The sequence below is a fragment of the Pistacia vera genome, unplaced genomic scaffold (assembly GCF_008641045.1).
Source record: "Pistacia vera cultivar Batoury unplaced genomic scaffold, PisVer_v2 Contig679, whole genome shotgun sequence".
In the NCBI taxonomy this organism is placed as follows: Eukaryota; Viridiplantae; Streptophyta; class Magnoliopsida; order Sapindales; family Anacardiaceae; genus Pistacia; species Pistacia vera.
Genome location: NW_022196533.1, coordinates 16,618 through 39,227, shown reverse-complemented (window position 1 = coordinate 39,227; position 22,610 = coordinate 16,618). Strand labels below are relative to the sequence as shown.

Sequence of the window (22,610 nt, the reverse complement as noted above, 5' to 3'; positions counted from 1 at the left end):
GTTTGAAGATGGATTTGTACTCTCTGAAGATCGATGAAGGTACAAGTCTCCATGATCATTTAAATGAATTTAATAGGCTAGTATCTCAATTATTGGCTATTTCTGATGAGTTAAATGATGAAGAAAAGGCATTGATATTGTTGTGATCTTTGCCTAAATATTATGGACCTTTAGTTCAAACTTTTTTGGCAGGCAGATCTACTTTAAAATTAGATGATGTGATTGCCTTGTTGCGTGAGAATGAAAGGTTTATGGGATTAGAGAACTCATCACTTAGAGGAGATATACTAGTTACAGAAGGTTCTAATTAGGGGAGGACTAAAGAGAGAGGTGATAAATTAAAAGTCAGAGATTACAGGAATGAGTATTATTGTGGAGAGAAGAGACATATCCAACCACACTGCAAGAAATTAAGGGAGGATATGCTTTCTTTCAAGAAGGCTCAATAGATGAAGGATTTGAAGGATGATGCTTGGGTTGCTGATAATGAAGGTGAATTTTTAGTCACATGTTAAGATGAAACTCAAATTTCAAAGGGTGAAAAATGTTGGGTTTTAGATTCTGTTCCATCTATGCATGTTTGTAATGATAAATACTATTTTTATTTTGTTGAATTGAAAAAAGATGGAAATTATGGAAATATTGTTGTCGATAGTAACCAGAAAGTGAAGATTGAAGGCGTTGGTAGCATTCGTCTCAAGCTTCATAATGGTGTTGTCAAGAATCTTCGTCATGGGAAGTATGTACCAAGTTGTAGTCACAATTTTATTTCTTTAGGTGAGTTGGCTTCTCCTGGATATACCTACGTTGGTCAAAGAGATGGATGCGAAGTGTATAAAGATGATGTTCTGATACTGCAAGACAAAAGGAATGAAAAACAACTATATTTGCTTGATGAAGGTATGTGTCTTAAGAAATCAAGAGACAAAGTTGTTCTAGTTCTTGTTGTGAAAGAAAAGAAGACTACCAACCGAGTAAGATTTTTAGATGCTATTGTGATGTTTGGGGATTCAAGTCAAGGGAGGAATTGTTGGGATAGTGCCTTGAATCCCATATTGCTCGGGAATGAGAGTTCTAATGGGACTCTCCCCTTTAAATAGACTAGTAGTTAGGCTTTTAAAGTATCTTAAAAAAAAAAAAAAAAAAAAAAAAAAATTTGTGAACTATTATTAAGGGTGTAATTGGGCTTTTTGGGATAGTGTAAGGAGTTTGCAATTTTTCTGCTCTAAAAATTGCACGTAAGCTTTTGCTTAGTGGATTATTTGAGTGAATAATGGATGTAGATTAAATTGATTGGGTCAAACCACTTTAAAATTCTTGTGTTTGGTTTGCTTTACTTTTAGTTGTTTGCTTTAATTTTGTGTGAGTTGTGGGAATCTTTTTTCAACAATTTTGAATGTAAAAGTGTTTGTTCCCACTAGACATGTTATTATCAAACTAAACATCAATCATCAACTCATTAATCCTCACATTGATCACTTTAGTTTATCAACTTTCATGCCCTATTAATTGGTCTTGAATGAAAAAAATGAAACAAAGTTAAACTAAAAGTAGAAAACAATATAAGGATTACGTTACAACATACTACAAATACAAAAATTAGCTAAATATTTTGTTAGAGATTAATGGCATGAGCTTCTTCATTGCACTATAAAATGGCTCATAGAGAAATAACATTTCATTATACAATAAACATTTTCCTGTTCAGCAATAAGAGTGTAGTAGAATAAAAGAATTATGATGGAAAACATGGTGAAATTCATAGTGGCAAACTTTGTCTTGGTATTGCTTGTGTCAACAAGTAGAGGTCAGTCAATTTTTGATGTGACAAAAGAAGGTGCAAGGATTGGAGCTGATATCAACCAGGTAATTACATGTCTGATGCAATCCAAAATATGTATGGATAATAATTAATCATCTTATTTAAATGGTGTTTGCAATTGTCTTAGGCTTTAACCAGATCGTGGAACAAAGCATGTGCGTCAACTATTCCAAGCAAAGTGTTTATTCCAAAGGGGATATTCTTGTTAAGTCCTGTGACTTTTGAAGGTCCATGCAAAGCTGCTATTGAGGTTGCAGTTCAAGGCACCCTTAAGGCCTTAACTGATAGCAAAGTGACGAAGGATGGAAGTTGGATTACTTTCCAACGTATCCAACACTTCACATTGTCAGGTGGTGGAACTTTCGATGGCCAAGGAGCCTCTGCTTGGGGTACTTGTGGCGAAAACTTTTGCAAACAACTTCCCATTGTAAGTTTATAACTCAATCATATCTAGCATGCATAACTAATTAAGTAGTTAAAAAGCTAGTATGATATATATGACGACACTAACAACATTTGTTTTCATTATGTAACAGAATATAAGGTTCGACTTCATCACCCATGGTTTTGTCCAGAATATAAGATCCTTGAACAGCAAACAATTTCATATTAATGTCCTAGGTTGCAACAACTTAACTTTTCAACGCTTTTANTCAAAATTTTCTGTTGTCATTTTCTCGGAATTGCTAAATACAGAAGTAGCTTTTGTTTGTTTAATTCGAGTGGGAACATTTTCGTAGACTAAGTCGTTATTTAATAACCTCTATGAGCGAGCCGAATGTTATTCATAATTTGTATTTCATAGTACATTAACCTTAGAGTATCATTTGGGTCTATAAAGTAGAAGCTCTCAAAGGAGAAGTTCTTTCTCTAAAACTGCAGGCCTGATTCCAAGCATGATTATTGTTGTTTATGTTGCTCTTTTTGCTTTATCAGGTTTTTTCAGTTTTTCATATCCCCATATCCCCCCTTGTCAAAATGGAAGCTAAGCCTTTAATGAAAAATTATGGGTTTTTTGTTGAAGTTAAATCAAATAAGCCTTTGATCTGTAAAGTTAAGTTTGTGAAACTCGTTAAACTATTGATGCAAATCATTTAATAAAATATTCCTCCTAAGATATATAGAAGGTTTTAATGGAAACTATTTTTACATAGCCGAATTAATTAGCACTCATGAAATTATTGAAATAATACTTTTTGATGTGCAATGAAAGAGAATCGTGTATTTGAAATCTTTGATGCTTGGGAAGAGGGTGATATTATAAGAGTTTTCATTCTCACAAAAAGATGTTTGAAGTTAAATGGGAAGAAAAGACCAACAGTGAGAGAAGTAGCAAGTCAATGATCTGGGAATGGATTAAACCATGAAGTGGACCTTCAACCATGCAACAAAATCATTAAGTGGGATTAAACCAAATCATTTGAAATTCGTTAATCGATGAATTGATAGTGCCAGCTTTCAATAAATGTCAACCCCCTTGTTTGTGGTGTTCTAGTTCAAAATTTCATCTTATAAACACACACACACACACACACACACACACACATATATATATATATATAGACCCATCACAAGATTCACATTTCAATAATTTACAACAATCTGAAAACCCATCACAAGATTCACATTTCAATAATTTACAACAATCTGAAAAAATATAAATTCAATATGTATTGCTTATAAGGCTCTGTACAAACGTTAACATCTCCTCCAATGTCTGACCTGTTCTCGAAGTTCAACCATCCTATACAAATCGCGAAAAGAGAGGCAAGAACAAGAGGAAAGATGAGAAGAACAATGCCTGTAATAGGCAAGCGATCATGGTGAAAACCGAAGTAATCTTTTAAGAAAGGTTGATATGCTTTTTAATTCTCCATAAACGCTAATTTTCTTGTTGATATCTCAATATTGTCATGTGATCAAACTGTTTAGCGTCCAAGAAGTAGGAATCAGATAATACAACCAAACCCACCATTTTGGAATTTGCTGCAAAGAGAATAAACATTTTAATGTATAAATTTAGAATGGATATGGTTCATGTACTTTTCTTGGTAGATTTTAGTAGCTTACCGGTTCAGGAATAAGGAATCCAGGAAACAGATTGAATAAGGTGTAGAAAAAAGAGGATAGAATAGAAGCAACCATGCGAGTCGGCTTCAATGCCACAAGTAGCATTGCAAGATAAACAGAACACCCAGAAGACCTTATACGCCGACCAATAAAATCCAATCATCGGATAGGTGATGATCACGTATATAATTGCTTGAAGACATAAATAAGGAAGCTTAACAGTCACCTGAAAAATCAAGTATACATAATAAGATAATATAATCAAAGTAATGTGATCAATTTTACTAGAGTTTTTGCATATGGAAAATAAACTAAGCAGAGTTCATAATGTTGAGCTCAACTTTTAAGAAGTTTCAAGATTATTGTACCTGTGCAAATGAAAAAGCCCAGGGAGAGTACATTCCTGCAAATTTTTTCTCGGTACATAACATTGCGCTCTGTTGCAATATGGGGTATAGCGGTTGAGCAGTAATTGATGCCCATGAATATCACCGAAACATAAAATACACCATATATATTGCTGGGTATCTTTGCCAGATTAAAATGAAAATGAAGAAATCAAAGTAAGATACTTGCAAACTATAGGCGAGGGCAATACTGAATTATGTTTTAATAGGCATAGTCAGCACATATAAAGACAGAAAAATGGAACCAGAAAACTTCTTGTGATCATTAATTTAATTCAAGACAAATTTTTAGGCCAATTCATCAAACCAGTTGCTCGGTGCTCTGCCTCAATCACAAATTTATATATAATAAAATTGGTGATAAATGTTTATCATAATTAACAAACAAACTTACATACCCTTTCCGTGGTCCCAAATCAGTACACCAAAAAGCAAAGATGCTATAACTGCCGGGAATAAGTTGTATGAAGGACTTCTCCAATAAGACAAGTTCTGTTTCCATAGACAATAAGGGTATTGCACTCAACCACTTTGTGTGAAGCGGGTTGGAAAATGCAAATCATTTGAACCAGGAGGTGGAGTACTCAACCCCCTCACAAGAGCTTTCGTGTGCCTACAAACAGTGAAATTAATATTCAAACAACTAAATCAATAGCCGATTTTTATATATGCAGGATCCTTTCCCCACTCTCTACAAGAAAGATAGACTCAACCAATAGTTCAAGTATTCATGTGACATTGAGTGAGCATGAAAATAAAATCACAGAACAGCCTTCACTTATTATTAAATTTGAGGAAGTGATGCGGTATTAAACTTAGCACATAACCACATTCTAAAATTTATTCATCAAAACAGAAGCTCTGTATTGAACTTACTAATGTAAAGCAGAATCCGTGTATATTTGGGAAAATTCTACACCAAGTTAGACTTCTGAAGATGGAGATGAGAGCTCTAATATCCATGTCGCCGGATTATAGTTATCTCTAATCTTCGGCACCCAAGGGATTGCCTGTCAGTTAAAGTTGTTTAGTCAAAGATTTATGAAAGACTAGCCACCAGAAGTGGGTAGGTGGAAAAGCATATTATGAATACTACTCTTCCCAAATGAATACTACACTTATAATTTCACAGTCAAATTCTAATTTTACATTTCTAAAGTAACTTAGAAATTTGTTTTACCTCATCAAATGCTTCAAATATGTCAATGCTTGGTTGGTGAGTAGCGCAAACAATTGTCCTTCCTGTCTCAACCACATTTTAGACAGCTTGCATGACAATTGTTCCCGTTCGCGTAGCTAAACCACTTGTACGTTCATCCATAAAGATTATAGATGGATTGGCAACAAGTTCGACAACTATGGTGAGCTGCTTACGTTGCTCAACAGATAGACCACTAACTCCTGGTATGCCAATCAAGGCATCCTTAATATTATCAAGCTCTATGATCTCAAGGACTTGATTCACAAATTCCAGTTAAAACATGTCAGCAACTTAATTATATGTTACCTCAGACCAATTAACACAGAAAACATTAATAGAGTCTTCTTACTGTCTTAGTTTTTGTGTTAATCTCAGGAGACAAATGTAGCCAAGCAGAAAAAATCAAAGATTCTTCTACAGTGAGTTGAGGAGAATGTACGTTGGTTTGCTCACAATAACCTGAAACTCTTGCAAATGTTTCTTGACGCTTAGGATACCCACTAATTTTTATTTCCCCGTTGATATAGCCAGCAGTTTTTTTTTCTTGCCAGAACCTCTAGAAGAGTGGATTTTCGAGCTCCACTAACACCCATTAATGTTGTGAGAACACCAGGCCTTTAAATATCATGCAATGCAAATCATTCTGAATGCAGTTTGAACTTCAAACACCTATGAGAATATACAGTAAAATTGAGCATTGACTAAATAAGGTTTGTTCAAAATAATCGATGTAGGACCAAGGTGATAAAGTTCAAAAATCTCTTCAACTACAAACTTCAATTAGAGACTGATGGAACGCAAGAAACATAAAAAAGTAGCAACCAGAACCCCAAATGCTTATACTAAGATGACTAAGAGATAAGCATATAATTGATTTACATATTTCTTAAGAATCACACACTTGCAGCATATTCAAGCACGCCACTGGTCCGTTTTAACATTCTCACAATCATGTGTACCCTGAAGTTATGATTTTTTCAATTCTACCCTTGATAATTTTATCTATTTTACTCCATTAATTTTCAAACGATTTTTTACCCAAAGCTCCTTATAGCCACTGTTGGGATGTATGACCAAAATGAAGAAACCAGCAACACAAAATTACTTGTTGGCAATAATCCAAAATTTATAATCATGCATTGCTCCCTTTAACATCTTCACCCACACTACACTCAGTAGTCAATTCACAAACTTGCAATTTCTTAATAACCAAAAACTCTGCTTTGCTAGTCATGTTCAGCCTCACCCAGTCATAAGTTCATGTAGTAGTCAATTCCAATAGTTAATGAGATCCTTAAACCTTAATGTTACATACCCTAACAAGTTAACGGGTTTCCACAACACATCAAAGCACCAAACCATGCTGAACCCAAACCAACAAAAAAACTTTAAACAGTTGTATGTTGTATACGAATATAAGATCACCATCAAACATGCATTTCCATTTCTAGCCTTTTAAACCCGAAAGGCGTTGACCAAAATGAAAAATAACCAAAAAGAAAAGGCTTTAATAAGGAACAAAACTACAAGAGAAAGACAAGATTTAAACATATATTGAGTCCATGCCCGAATGGCTCCGCTCTGCTTGGGTCATAAATAACTAAACCCAAAAACCCACCAACAAAAACAAGACTTTTATAAGTTACGGTATCCATCATTAGATCAACGAGTCTTATATATACAAATAGTCTTAAAACAAAGTCCATCCAAATCATCCAATCATTAAGTGAATAGTCTCACGAGTTTCAATCATGTAACCTTAACATGCAAGTTAAGCATAACTTATACTTAGCCAAACCTAACGCACACATGCTTAAAATTCAACGGTTATCAATTTCAATAAAAGCACCAGCTACATTTTCAAGTTATTGGTATAATTATTTTCATAGCAAACTGTTAGAACTTATAATGTATTCAAAAGCAAATTACTAAAAATATAAAGAGTTTATTTCCATATCAAACACTGTCAAATTATACTTGCACAAGTTAAAATACAATTTAAACCGTACCAGATATCTTTTTGCACAAATATTCTCAGGAGCCATTCAATGTATTTGCACTTGATGAATCCTTGCTGAATCTCTCCTAAATCGGATACTACCTTTTGCAGGATCCTGCCAGTAATCTAGCAACGAAACACAAAAATTACATTTTCAAACAACATTTCAAGCAAATCACGTTTTACAAATTAAAACTACAGCTTCATATATGATCATATTGTGTTCACCTGTCGCTCAAAGCTCACACAAATACTACGCCAATTTTCAACTTCTAATATTCTTGAAGCGTAATCGGCATCATTTGACACTATTTTCGCCGATCGTTGCGAACAGATCTAGGAACAACTTGGCAATCTCATCTGTGAAATTAAAAAGGTAACAAATATTAATACATATGTTCTATTAGTTTTAACGATAAGTATTTGAAATGATGAAAATGACCTAAATTGTCGGCGGTTGAACTGGCTGGACCGTCGAACGATTTTGAAAGGGTTATGGAGAACGGAAGGGAGAGGACGCGCGTGATCGATACGACTCGTTTGAAATTAACTGTAGATATCACTGTTAGCCACCAAGGAAAGAGACACCTAACTCTGTGCTGAGCACCTGATATCACCATCGCTACATTTTCTTCGAGAAATTAATATGATTGGATGATATCACTAAAGTCCCTCATATGCTTAAATCATTTTAATTTTGTCCGGGCAGAATATTAAGTAGTCCCTAAAATGTTTAATTAATATCGTATTTAACCTTATAATTTGTTAAATTATATATACCCCGAAATCTATATAATCAAATGTTCCGAAGGTAACTTACATATATTTTCTGAATTATGTTTAAAAAGAAATGTCAACTCATCTAATACCACACACTTACCACATGAGTTTGTTGTGTGTTGATGAACATTACACTCTAGAACCTGGGAATCTTTTCCATAACTCTGAACAATCTGTAATCATAAAGAATAACATATTAATAGCAAAAGCAAAAACTCTCGAGAATGCTATTTCAAACTCTAAATTCATCATAATTTATTAATTAAACAGGAAAATGAGGAATTTTCAAAAACACGTATAAATTAACTTTAAGGAAACAAAAATTGTAACATTTTAGTTTCTCTATATATACTTGATAGTCTATAATTGATTCACTTAGAGTATTTTAATTAAAGACGAAACCAATAATAAAGACCATTGAGGATTGACTAGTATTAATTCAATGAAGGAGAATGTAGAAATCTACAGAAAAATTATATTGTTAAGTAAATGAATACTTACCATTTTGTAATTGTTGTATTGTCCTATCAATGTCACTCTCCAAACAATATCTGGAGTTCAGGTACTTTAACCTTGGCATGCTTAAGCCTCCTCTAGAGAAAGTCTTCATTTTGGAGCATTCTGTCACTTTTAAGCTTTCCAAACATGGGAATTTTAAGTTATCATACTTATTCCCATAATAGAAACAAGTGAGACTTTCTAAACTATACAAGTATAACTTCTTCAATTTCTCAAAAACAATTTCACCTTTCTCTGTATCTCCTTCTTTTGCTAATACTTCGATCATCATTTCACATCCTTTTATTGACAAGTCTTCTAGTCGCACCAAACTTTTGGCTGTTGAGGATGACATTAAGTTTTGCATTCCATTGCAATAGCTTACCATCAAAGTTGTAAGATTTTCAAAAGATGTTGATGATGGCAGCAGAGTCATCAAATTGTGACAATGGTTTACCTCTAAAGAATGAAGACTTTGAAAAATTGAGTTAAATCGGGAGCCTTGTTTAGAAATGCACTTTAAATTAAAAAGTCCCCAAAATTCTAAAATTTTTAATTTTGTGTGTGCTCCAGTGTATTCCTTATCCTCTTCAAATGAGAATATCTCTTCATATGAACTCACTTTCAATATGAGTTTTTCAAGACTATTAAATTTGTTAAGAATTTGAAGTGGAATGTTTGCATATTCATCCTTAATCAATTGAAGAGTTTTTACTTTGCCAAAGTTCTCTTGAAACTCTCCTTGCCAAATTGACTTGACATCCCTTCCACTTAATGTTAATTTCAATTCCTTCAAATTGGAGTCAACCTGTAAAAAAAATAATGTCAATCAAATTAAAATTAATATTTCCCTTAAAAACATATAATTTTTTTTATATATATTTAATAGGAACTAAGGAGAAAAATAAAATATCATAAATTGATGGTTGTTAGAAATAATTTATAAAACAGTGCAGTTTTAGAAATTTCTTAGAAAAATATAGACGGAGTTTATTGTATCCTAGTAGTGAAGTGAGGTGTCTAAGTGTGTGCTGGCCACTAGTTCAACAATAATGCTCAACATATACAAAAACTTACTTTAAAAAATAATAATATTCAAAGTAATTAATTGAATACATACCTGTTTTTGTTTTTTGTATGCTTGTTGTATGTTTGTATTAAGGCCACTCTCAATGTCTATATTCTTTTTCTCCCAATTCCGTCCATTTTTCCACCTACAAATGGCTTTGGTCAACTTTGGCGTGTCTAAGATTTCTTGAGAGAAAGTCTTCATATTGGGGCATTCCACTATAGTTAACTCTTCCAAAGATGGGAAATTGAAAGAGTAATTCCAAGAGCAAAAGCATGTGAGACTTTCTAACTTTCTAAAAAACAACTTCTTCAAATTGTTAAAAATAATTTCAGTACACCTTGTTGTATCTCCCTCATTTTCTACAATTTCTATTAGCGTTTCACATTCCTCTACGCTCATTTCTTTCAACTGCACCAAGCTTCTAACTGTTGAAGGTGTTATTAACTTCATCAACCCATTGCAATTGTCAACTTTCAGAACTTTAAGTGTTTGAAAAGAAGCTGAGGACGGCACTGGACTCATCAATCTATTACATCTATGTAAATATAGAGTTTCAAGATTTGGAAGATTTGGAAAGAATAGCTCTTTGTATTGGTCACAAAAAAATAGCTTAAGCTCTTTCAAATTTTCAAATCTTTGAAGGAGTTTAAATGGAATATTTGCTAACACATCACTCCAGATCTCAAGAGTTTTGGATTGACTCTTCCAATTAATCACTCTTTTGTTCTTATTCGTTAATGTTATTTCCTCCAAATCAGAGTTGATCTGCATATCCATCAAAACAAAATCAAATTAGTTAGATTTTTATATTCTTAAAACAAAAGTTAATTGTTGGCTTAGAAGTCATAGGGTTGATATATACATGATAATATATACAATATAAAATCTCACAATACGTGAAAGCTCTATTTTTCATTGATCAATTTTAGACAAATACATATATACATGAGCGCAAGCTTTACGTAAAAGGAAGATAGAAGGTAATTTAGAAAGAAAACAAAACATATGCCTTTGACTTGAGCAAATCATTGGAGGTTGATTAAGTAATTAACCCATTATTCATGTGCTGATATATGAAATTGTTATTCTTGACAAAGTTTTCAATAATAAGATAATATATTCTGTTAGATAAATTTCTGGTAAAAATAAATTTATATTGATGATTTATAAAATTATATTGGATGATCTAATTTTTTAAACCCACTACTTTAATTAGTTTCATTGACTAATTTCCCATAACAAAACTGTTCACATCAAATCATGTTAAAATAGTTTCGAATTTATGATCCCGTAGGCTTTCAAGTTGCCAAAATTTTTGTAAATAATTTTTTCAATAATAAAATGAATCACTTGATAGATAGACATATTTTTAGTAAAAATAAAATCATATTGTTGATTTCTAGAATTATATTAGATGATGTATTTAAAAAATATATATAGTATGTAAATGAGTTTAAATGACAAGATCCTAAAGTAAAACTGTTCAAATTAAATGACCATTAATTTTTCTAAATTTTCTTGAAAAATAGAGAGGTTAAGAATTCCATAATTAAAGTTTTGAATAAATGTGATAAATATGAAGAAAGTTAATTCTCTTTTTCAATAAACAATGAAATAAGAGATTTGTACCTTATCATCCAAAAAGCTAGATTTTGGATCTGAAATATTAAGGTCACCCTCCTCACTATTTTCTTGGAAGCTCATATGTTTTGAAGTGAATTTGTAACAACGTATCACCACCAACTTATTCAACTTTGGCCATTCAGAAGTATGTCTTTCAGGGTAGAAAGCTGTAAGTTCTGGTAGATCTCGAAGCTCCAATAAGGTTACATTCGGAAAGATAAAATTGACAACTTCATTTGCTCCTTCTTCTTTTGCAACAACCTCCTCTAAGAGTTTACAATCATATATCCTCATTTCTCTTAATTGCACCAAGCTTCTAGCTGTTGAGAGTGTTATTAACTTTATCAACCCATTGCAATAGTTAACTGTCATAACTTTAAGATTTTGGAAAGAAGCTGAGGATGGCACTAGACTCATCAATCTATCACAGTAACTTACATTTAGAACTTCAAGATTTGGAAGATCAAGTAGGCACTTAAGTTCTTTGTATTGATGACAGGCACGTAGTTTGAGCTCTTTCAAATTTTCAAATCTTTGAAGGAGTCCAAGTGGAATATTTGCTGACTTATCACCACTAATATTAAGAGATTTAGATTTACTCTTCCATTCAATCTCTCTGTTCTCATTCTTTAATTCCATTTTCTCCAAATCAGAAATCATCTGCAAATTCATAACAAAAAAAAAAAAAAAAAAAAAAAAAAAGTCAAATTAGCTAGTTTCTATATTCTTAAAACAAAAGTTAATTGTTGGCTCAAAAGTCCTAGGCTTGATGTATACATGAAAATATATACAAAATCAAAATCTCACAAGAAGATAAGTGAAAGCTCTCTGTTTTTCAAAAATCAATTTTAGACAAATATATACATGAGTGCAAGCTTTACGTAAAAGGAAAATACAAGGTAATTTGGAAAGAAAACAAAACATATGTTGTGACTTGAGCAAATCATTGGAGGATTTATTGAGTAATTAACCCATGATTCATGTGCTGATATCTGAAATTATTATTCTTGACAATGTTTTCAATAATATGATAATATATTATGTTACATAGATTTCTGGTAAAACTAAATTTATATTGATGATTTATAGAATTATATAGGATGATCTAATTTTTTAAACCTACTATTTTAATTAGTTTAATTAACTAAATTCCCATAACAAAACTGTTCAAATCCAATTGACCATTAATTCTTTTTTTTTTTTTTCTAAATTTTTATTCAAGCAAAATGAGAGGTATTAAAAATCACATAATTAAGGTTTTTTAATTATACATGATGAAGTAAATGACTACCCCACATTATTTAACACATTCAATCTTAAATTAAAATTATTTATTTTTTTTTTTTTTTTATTCAAGAAAATTATTGATAGATTTCTAGTAAAAATTAAACTTTATTGTTGATTTCTAGAATTATATTAGATGACCTAATTTTTTGATTTTAAATCTAGTACTTAAATGAATTTAATTGATAAGATCCTAAAGTAAAATTGTTCAAATCAATTAACCATTAATTTTTCTAAATTTTCGTTCCAAGGAAAAATAAAGATGTTAAGAATTCCATAATTAAAGTTTTGAATAAATGTAATATATATTAAGAAAGTTAATTTTCTTTTTCAATAAACAATGAAATAAGAGATTTATACCTTATCGTCCAAGAAGATGGACTTTGGATTTGAAATATTAAGTTCACCCTCCTTACTATTTTCTTGGACGCTCATAAGTTTTGAAGTGAATTTGTCACAATTTCTCACCACCAACTCTTTCAACTTTGGCCATTCAGAAGTATGTGTTTCAAGGTAGAAAGCTGTAAGTTTTGGTAGAGATTGAAGCTTCAATAAGGTTACTTGCGGGAAGACAAATTTGATAGCTGCTTCTATTCCTTCTTCTTTCATAACAATCTCCTCTAAAACCATACAATCCGTTATGTCAATTTCTCTCAACTGCATCAAGCTTCTAGTTGTTGAAGGTGTTATTAACTTCATTAACCCTTTGCAATTGAAAACCCTCAGCTTTTTAAGATTGTGGAAAGAAGCTGAGAATGACACTAGACTCATCAATCTATCACAGTATCCTACATTTAGAACTTCAAGATTTGGAAGATTTGGAAGAAACAACTCTTTGTATTGATCACAACGAAAAAGTTGGAGCTCTTTTAGATTTTCAAATCTTTGAAGGAGTTCAAAAGGAATATTTGCTGACACATCATACTTGATCTCAAGAACTTTAGAATGACTGTGCCATCTAATCCGTCTGTTACCATCCACTAATTCCATTTTCTCCAAATCAGAGTTGATCTGCATATCCATCAAAACAAATTCAAATTAGCTAGATTTTTATAATCTCAAAACAAAAGTTAGTTGTTGGCTCAGAAGTCATAGGTTGATATATACATGAAAATATATACAAAATCAAAATCTCAAACGAAGATAAGTGAAAGCTCTGTTTTTCATTGATTAGTTTTGGACAAATATCTACATAAGTGCAAGCTTTACATAAAAGGAAGATAAGATATATAAGAGGTAATTTAGAAAGAAAACAAAACATATGCCATGACTTGAGCAAATCATTGGAGGGTTGATTGAGTAATTAACCCATAATTCATGTACTGATATTAGAAATTGTTATTCTTGACAATATTTTCAATAATAAGATGATATATTCTATTAGATAGATTTTTGGTTAAAATAAATTTATATTGATGATTGATAGAATTATATTGAATGATCTAATTTTTTAAACCTACTACTTTAATTAGTTTAAATGAGTAAATTCCCATAACAAAATTCTTCAAATCCGATTGACCATTAATTTTTTTTTTTTTTTTCTAAATTTTTATTCAAGCAAAATGAGAGGTTTTAAAAATCACATAATTAAGTTTTTTTTTTCTTTAAAAAAAAAAAAAAAAAAGAACTGTCTAGATTTTCTTCTAAAAATTTCTAATTTTTCTTTATTCAAGAAAATGATAGATAGATTCCTAGTAAAAATAAAATTTTATTGTTGATTTCCAGGATTATATTAGATGATCTTTAAAAAAAAAAAAAAAAAAAAAATCTAGCACTTAAATGAATTTAATTGATAAGATCCTAAAGTAAAATTGTTCAAATCAAATAACCATTATTTTTTCTTAATATTTGTTCTAAGGAAAATAGAGATTTTAAGAATTCCGGCCATAATTGAAGTTTTGAATAGATGTGATATTTATGAAGAAAGTTAGTTCTCCTTTTCAATAAATAATAAAATAAAAGATTCGTACCTTATCATCCAAAAAACTAGATTTTGGATCTGAAATATTAAGTTCACCCTCCTCATTATTTTCTTGGAAGCTCATATGTTTTGAAGTGAATTTGTAACAATCTTTCACCTCTAACTTGTTCAACTTTGGCCATTCAGAAATATGTCTTTCAGGGTAGAAAACTATAAGTTCTGGTAGATTTCGAAGCTCCAATAAGGTTACATTTGGAAAGATAAAATTGACAACTGCATTTGCTCCTTCCTCTTTTGCAATAACCTCCTCTAAGAGTGCACAATTACATATTCTCATTTCTCTTAACTGCACCAAACTTTTAGCTGTTGACAGTGTTATTAACTTCGTCAACCCATTGCAATTGTTAACTTTCATAACTTTAAGATTTTGGAAAGAAGCTGAGGATGACACTAGACTCATCAATCTATGACAGTAACTTACATCTAGAACTTCAAAATTAAGATTTTGGAAAGAAGTTGAGGATGACACTAGACTCATTAATCTATGACAGAAATTTATATGTAAAACTTCAAAATTTGGAAGATCAAGTAGGCAGTTAAGTTCTTTGTATTGACGACAGGAAGATAGTTCGAGCTCTTTCAAATTTTCAAATCTTTGAAGGAGTCCAAGTGGAATATTTTCTGACTTGTCATAACTGATATTAAGAGCTTTAGATTTACTCTTCCATTCAATCTTTCTGTTCTCATCCTTTAATTCCATTATCTTCAAATCAGAGTTGATCTGCATATCCATCAAAACAAAATCAAATTAGCTAGATTTTTATAGTCTTAAAACAAAAGTTGATTGTTGGCTCAGAAGTCATAGGGTTTATATATACAAAATCAAAATCTCACAAAAAGATAAGTGAAAGTTTTGTTTTTCATTGATCAGTTTTAGACAAATATATACATGAGTTCGAGCTTTACATAAAAGGAAGATAAAAGATAATTTAGAAAGAAAACAAAACATATGCCTTTCACTTGAGTAAACCATTGGAGGTTGATTGAGTAATTAACTCTTGATTCATGTGTTGATATATGAAATTGCTATTCTTGACAATGTTTTCAAATAATAAGATAATATGTTATGTTATATAAATTTATGGTAAAAATAAATTTATATTGATAATTTATAAAATTATATTGGATGATCTAATATTTTAAACCTACTATTTTAATTAGTTTAATTGACTAAATTCCCATAACAAAACTAACCAAATCCAACTGACCATTAATTCTTTCTCTCTTTTTTTTTTTTTTTTTTTAATATTTTCATTCCAAGGAAAAAGAGAGGTGTTAAAAATCACAAATAATAAGATAATATGTTATGTTATATAAATTTTTTTTAAAAATAAATTTATATTGATAATTTATAAAATTATATTGGATGATCTAATATTTTAAACCTACTATTTTAATTAGTTTAATTGACTAAATTCCCATAACAAAACTAACCAAATCCAACTGACCATTAATTCTTTCTCTCTTTTTTTTTTTTTTTTCTAAATTTTCATTCCAAGGAAAAATAGAGGTGTTAAAAATCACATAATTATTTATTTTATTTAAAACTGTTTAAATTTTTTTTTTTAATTTCTTTTTTTTTCTATTCAAGAAAATGTAAATAGATTTCTAGTAAAAATAAAATTTTATTGTTAATTTCTAGAATTAAATTCGATGATCAATTTTTTTTTTTTAAATCTAGTACTTAGGTAAATTTAAATGATAAGATCCTAAAGTAAAATTGTTCAAGTCAAATAACCATTAATTTTTCTAAATTTTCATTCCAAGGAAAAATAGAGATGTTAAGAATTCCATAATTAAAGTTTTTAATAAATGTAATATATATTAAGAAAGTTAATTCTCCTTTTTCAATAAACAATGAAATAAGAGATTTTTACCTTATCATCCAAGAAGATAGATTTCGGATTTGAAATATTAAGTTCACCCTCCTTGCTATTTTCTTGGAAGCTCATATGTTTTGAAGTGAATTTGTAACAACGTATCACCACCAACTCGTTCAACTTTGGCCATTCAGAAGTATGTTTTTCAGGGTAGAAAGCTATAAGTTCTGGTAGATTTTGAAGCTTCAATAAGGTTACATTCGGAAAGAAAAAATTGACAACTGCATTTGCTCCTTTTGCAACAATTTCCTCTGAAACCATACAATTCATTATCTCAAGGTATTGGAGTTGCATGAGGCTTTTGGCAATGGAAGATGGAAATGCATATTTTATATTTCTACATCTACCCAATGTCAGTTGTGTCAAATTTTTATAAGAGGAAGACATGAATGTTGGTAGTTGGTTGTCCCAAATATTTCCAGAACAAATATCTATCAATACCAAGGCCATCAAATTGGAGAAAATAATCTGCAGTCAAGAGTTAATTGTTGTTTCAATATTTACTCCTATGAACAAATTAAAAAAAAAAAAAAATCATGGATTCTTATGATTTATAGTTGACATGCCATTAATATTAACAATGTGTCTTTTGTCTCTAATGATTATCACATGAAATCAAGCATGAATTTATGAAATAAGTTTGACAGAAATTATGTAGTATAGAGACTAAAGAGAAGTACTTAGTAATGAAATTTAACTTAAATTTTAAATCACTAAAAAAAACGAAAAAAAACACAAACATAGAGGAATAAAAAAAATCAACGCCACAACTATGTGTTAACAAATGAAAATAAGTATAAATGAAAATAAGAATATATAATAAAAAAGTATAAAAGGTTATAGTCAATCAAACCTTTTCATTAAAAAGTGGCATGATATTGAAGTCATCAATACTATTCTCAACATCCACGGCTAAGATTTCAACATTCTTGATTCCTTGAAATTCTTCTAAGGAGACTGTAGAATTAAATTTAAATTCCAACACCCTCAAACTCTCATCTTTGTTAATTCTTAGATATCCGAGCCGCCAATCTCCTATTGATATTTTGTACCTTCTAAGCTCTTTGGAAAAGAAGCCTTTAGGCAACATCTTGTTATCTTTAATATCTAATTCCAAATTAGTCAGTTGAGACAAGCCCTTCAACTCTTCAAGTACTTCAACCTTCCATTGAATAGGGCATCCCTTTATATACAATTCTTCTAGTTGGGATAATTTTGACATCTCATTTGGCACAATTACTTGCAAGCTCCAACAATTGCTTAAATCTAACAATCTTAATTGAGTCAATTGACATATTTCTGTAGTCAACTCCTTGATACTAGAACGTTGCAAGCTAAGGACTTTTAGTTTCTTTAGCTTTCCAATGATATCAAAATCTTCAATTTTGCTATAATCTAAACACAATGTTTGAAGATTTATCAGGCGACCAAGTGATAATGGCAATGATGATAGCCGATTTCCAAATAAATTTAGAACTTTGAGCTTTGGCATTTTCTTGAATAAGTTCTCATGGATTTCGAAAGAATTTTTCATATCCATATAGAAAAATTCAAGGTTTGGAAAATCTAGTTCTTCATGCCAAAGCTGACGTATGACATTATCTCCAAGTAAGCAAATTTTTGTGCATTTTCTAAGCTTGTCTTTATCCTTCCATTCCTTCTCAATGTCATTTCTTGTTGTAAAAATGTGGTGGTCTGTATATGCAATCGTTATGGCAACAGCACGGATGACATCATGCATAGAGAATTGTTTGCTTCCTAAACTTTCAAGTAACAAACAAGAGTCCTTGAGTTCTCGGACCAATTTATCTAGCCTATCTCGTGCTTCTTCTATTGAGAGGTTAGCTCCTTCAAGTATATCCAAACCGACAACATGTTTGAACAAGTCTGAAATGGAAGTATTATTTTTCATCAGACTACAAATCAAAAAAGTTTCCCTCAATTCGTCACCTCTTAAATAATTGTAACTTAAGGCAATCTTTTGGTATTCTTTTTCCAATAATGCTCCGAACTTTGTCGGTGAAGGTGCTCTCAATTCGCACAAGGCAACTTTCCACTCAGATGGACGACTCTTGTTCCTTAATGCTTTTGCTATAGCACAAATGACAATTGGCAAACCACCACATTCCTTGCATACATCTTGTGGCAAAGAATTCAATTCACGTGTTTGAATTACACTACCTACACAAGAAGCAAGGATTATACTAATTGCATTTCTAGCTATTATATTATTGGACTATTTTATAAATAAAACCATCAACTTTTCTGTTTTTTAAATATCTATGTAATATTCCTCATTGTTATTTTTCTATCCACTATTCATATCTAAAATCATAGAAATACATTTGTCTTATGAAGAGCTTTAAAACAGTTTTATTAGAAAAGAAAAATAAGCTGATGAGAAATGAGGAAATGTAAAATGAAGCTGCCAAGTCAATTCTCATTATTATGAATTTAGGCTAAAGATAACGGGAGTTACACTAAGCACTATAATTAACTAACAGCATCTAATAAAACAAATTCAAATGTTAAGAATTTGTTTAAAGCATGCATCTTATCTTAATGAATATACTTTAAATTTCATCTTAAAAAAAAGTGATAATGGCTAACTAACATCAGGGTTTTTTCTGTTGTTTATAACATCACAGGGGGGTTTTTGTAATTAGCTTTAATCTTAGGGGATGACAAAAAACCCAAAAATTAAAAAGATCCCACACCCCACCCAGCAGCCCCAACCCCTTGGCAGGCCGCAACCAAATCCCCTTGTGTGTATGGAAGGTGTTAAGAGATGGTAGTGAAGAGGCAGTAGTGATGTTTTGGGTACGGAAGGTTGTTCTGGTAAGGGATGGTAGTGGATTGGGGTGGTTGACAGTGGCGACAAAAGACTTGTTTTGCTGTGTGGGTTGTGAAGGCAGTTACAGAGCGGCCTGTGGGCTGTGGGTTGAAGATGGGGTTTTGGCTTTTTTATTATTGTTAGTTATTAATTATCACATTATAAAAATCTGGACAAATACTGAAATACCCTACCCTGTTTAAATTAATATAACGACTGTTAATTGATAAAGACCTAACCATTGCTTTCTGATTTTTGGACCAAATGTACTGAGGACCAGAATCATTTACCTGCCATTCTCTTGAATAGGCCCCAAGCTTCATCTTCATTTAAACTACCCATCCCAAAATTATTTGTGGAACCCATCTTCTCCAACACATCTACGTTTCTTGTTGTCATCAATATTTTATTTCTTCCATGATTAGCTTCCGAAGGAATTCCAACCGACTTCAAATCTAGTTCTTTCCAAATATTATCTACGATCAAAAGGATATTCTTCTTCTCCATTCTTGAATATAACTTATTTGCTTTTTCACTTCCACCTTCCCTCTCATTTTGGAATTTAAGACCTAACTTGTTTGCAATTGTTGTTTGAATTTTTTTAATCTCAGGATTTTCTGTTACCTGCAAGACAAAAATGAAAAATAAATAAAATTACAGCCAATCAAAAACCACAAAATAAAGAAAATACAATAAAAAATAGAAAAAAATATGGCCAATCTTGAATTGATAACTGTTTTTTTATGGTATTTACCTTTTAAAAGAACAACGTAATAAGAAACGTCCTTAAATAGGAAGCAAATCTTTATAAATTGATCTTATATATATATATATAATTACAAATAAAATAAATTAAATAGGGATATTTTAAATAAAGATGAAGAAATAATGGATTCGTTTGTTTTATTATTTTGGATAGGATTTTGGGAATAATATTGGGTAGTTGAATAGGGGAGTACTACGAGGTAAAATTTAAAAATTTATAAAAAACCCCATAGGTTTTTTAATTTAACTAAACACCCCAATATATAAAAATTTTATAAAATGACAAAAACACCCCCACCACCCGTAGTGCCAGATTCCGGCCACCTCCGTCAGAATCTGGCCGAAAAATTGCGTTACAACACATACCTGTGGGATCTGGCAGGTATGGCATCGATATGGCCTTTTTTGGCTATGCACCATGGATCTGGCAGGAAAATGCTAGATCTATGGCCAGATGTGGCCGTTGACAGCTGCAAAAGTCCATCTTTGGTCGTCACCAATGGCCAAGATTTGGCCGTCGTTAACCGTCAATGACGGTCATTTCTTTGGCCGTCGTTGACCGTCAATGACGGTCATTCCTTTGGCCGTCGTTGACAGCCAGATCTAGCCTTTTTAAGCTAGATCTACTGTGGATCTGGTCGAAAAAAGCCAGATCGGTGAATTATCGGTTAGTTCCGATCGTGGGGTAGGCCGTTGTGACAAATTTTGGCTGTCACCGATGGTAGTTACAGGAAACTGGCAAGTATGGGTGGGTGGGGGTGTTTTTGTTAATTTTTAAACTTTTTTCTGAGAGTATTTAATGAAATTGACAAACTTAAAGGGTATTTCTCAAATAATATGCCAAACAATATTTGGGGAATAGGATTGGAAATATAGATAAAAATATTGAACCCAACGCATCTAATATTTTATTGAACGCTTATTTCTCCTTAAATTAGTTATAAAGGGAAATATACATCTTTATATAGAAGCCTAAAGTCAAACTAATTTCACTCCAAATGATTAATAACAAAGAGAAAATATTACCTCCACAAAAACAATGTCGTCAAAGAGCTTATCCTTTTCGGCTTTCCTGCCGACTTCTTGCACAAGCGTGGTCTTGCCAAGACCTCCCATGCCGTAAACCCCGATCATGTAGATATTCTCATCATTTAATGAATCCCATACTTTCTTCTCAGTGTAGGTTCTTGATTCGAAAGCCAGATAATCTTCATTAGATCTAAGCCATATCTCCTGAGGAATACTAGGATGGGAAACTCTGTCGAATTTCTCTTCTTGCAGCAGGAGTTGACTGATATCATCCTGCTTTAATTTGAATGCTTTCTTGCTATGTTTGTAGCGGGTGATCCAATTGGGGCACAATCCCTTGAAACATCGAGGGTGGTTTTCTTCCTCTACAATCAACTTCTCTGCTTCAGTAATGGTCTTCTCAACATCCATCTGCCAGTCCTTAACATTCTGCTTGATCCCTTCCACGTTTCTTTCAGCAGCAGTAACCCTAACCTGCACTTCGTCTCTTGTATTCTTCAGCTTCCTAACTTCACCTTGGAGATTGTCAATGTTCTTCTTGTAGCTGTACAGGTACATAAATTGACGCCCAATCGGAGCAGTCAAGCACTTGCCCACGTCGAGAACAGCACTCACCACACCAGCGATAGCCCCAATAACTTCAGCCGTTTCAAACTTTTTTTTCCTTCTTCACTTCTTTCTCAGTTTTGAAAAATACAAAAAATAAAACAGGTGCAAACTCAAATAACAGATCTTTTTGTTCTTTTTTCCAAACGAAAAATAAGAAAATGGGAAAGGATTTTTTGAGTAAACAAGATATAAGGGAACAGGAGAGGAGTGAAAATGAAGCGATCTGGTTTCAGGGGTGAGAGAGGTTTGTGAATGGAAGTGTTTTTGAGTGATTTATGAAAGATTGAGAGATAGAAGAAAACTGAAGAAGAAGAACATCAATCAATTGATTCAGTAGAAGGTGTTTAATGACTCTGGAGAGGAAAGGATGAAGATATGGCTGTATGAATGATGAGAATGAAACAATAAACGAAGCTTAGGTTTCTTGATGGAGTAGAAAGACAAAGAATATTAAGTTACTTGGAGTGATTGCAGAACATGAAGTTGCTTGGATACCCAAACCAAAACTATACTTTAAAAAAAAAAGCAACAATACCAAAAACAAAGTTAAGAACTAAATATAAAGCATATGATATGCCTAACTATATAAGATTCGATTCTTTATTATTTTACAAGTTCTAAACTCAAATGCCGATTATGTTACGTGATTATTATATATTTTTGAGTTGACTTTTAAAATGTATTTAATAATACTATTAAAAAACTATTGATAAAGCAGGTTTAGGTAAAACAGACTCAAACTTGAATGTTTTTTAAC

At 31.6% G+C, this 22,610-nt stretch overlaps 3 protein-coding genes across 4 annotated transcripts; 1 reads left to right on the top strand and 2 right to left on the bottom strand.

The window, feature by feature from the left end:
• The first annotated feature begins 1,749 nt into the window (after positions 1–1,749).
• LOC116113429 (polygalacturonase-like) lies at positions 1,750–2,920 on the top strand. Its single transcript, XM_031399589.1, has 3 exons — positions 1,750–1,866; positions 1,950–2,249; positions 2,759–2,920. The coding sequence occupies exons 1-3, from the start codon at positions 1,750–1,752 to the stop codon at positions 2,918–2,920; spliced, it is 579 nt and encodes a 192-aa protein (XP_031255449.1).
• A 550-nt stretch (positions 2,921–3,470) lies between these two features.
• LOC116113389 lies at positions 3,471–10,306 on the bottom strand. 2 transcript variants are annotated; one of them, XM_031399540.1, is made up of 14 exons: positions 9,898–10,306; positions 9,027–9,585; positions 8,781–8,906; positions 8,380–8,452; positions 7,942–8,049; positions 7,728–7,859; positions 7,510–7,625; positions 5,850–6,169; positions 5,480–5,754; positions 5,176–5,309; positions 4,698–4,912; positions 4,261–4,329; positions 3,893–4,118; positions 3,471–3,808 (listed from the first exon to the last, which is right to left on the bottom strand). In XM_031399540.1, the coding sequence occupies exons 1-4, from the start codon at positions 10,297–10,299 to the stop codon at positions 8,409–8,411; spliced, it is 1,131 nt and encodes a 376-aa protein (XP_031255400.1). In that variant the 5' UTR covers positions 10,300–10,306; the 3' UTR covers positions 3,471–3,808; positions 3,893–4,118; positions 4,261–4,329; positions 4,698–4,912; positions 5,176–5,309; positions 5,480–5,754; positions 5,850–6,169; positions 7,510–7,625; positions 7,728–7,859; positions 7,942–8,049; positions 8,380–8,408. The 2 variants fall into 2 exon arrangements, with proteins under 2 accessions (XP_031255400.1, XP_031255399.1); XM_031399539.1 differs by having other exon boundaries at positions 8,781–9,585.
• A 1,142-nt stretch (positions 10,307–11,448) lies between these two features.
• On the bottom strand, positions 11,449–22,362 carry LOC116113428 (probable disease resistance protein At4g27220). The gene is made up of 5 exons (XM_031399588.1): positions 21,242–22,362; positions 19,741–20,074; positions 17,471–18,798; positions 13,117–13,767; positions 11,449–12,132 (listed from the first exon to the last, which is right to left on the bottom strand). The coding sequence occupies exons 1-5, from the start codon at positions 21,800–21,802 to the stop codon at positions 11,449–11,451; spliced, it is 3,558 nt and encodes a 1,185-aa protein (XP_031255448.1). The 5' UTR covers positions 21,803–22,362.
• Positions 22,363–22,610: the final 248 nt, after the last annotated feature.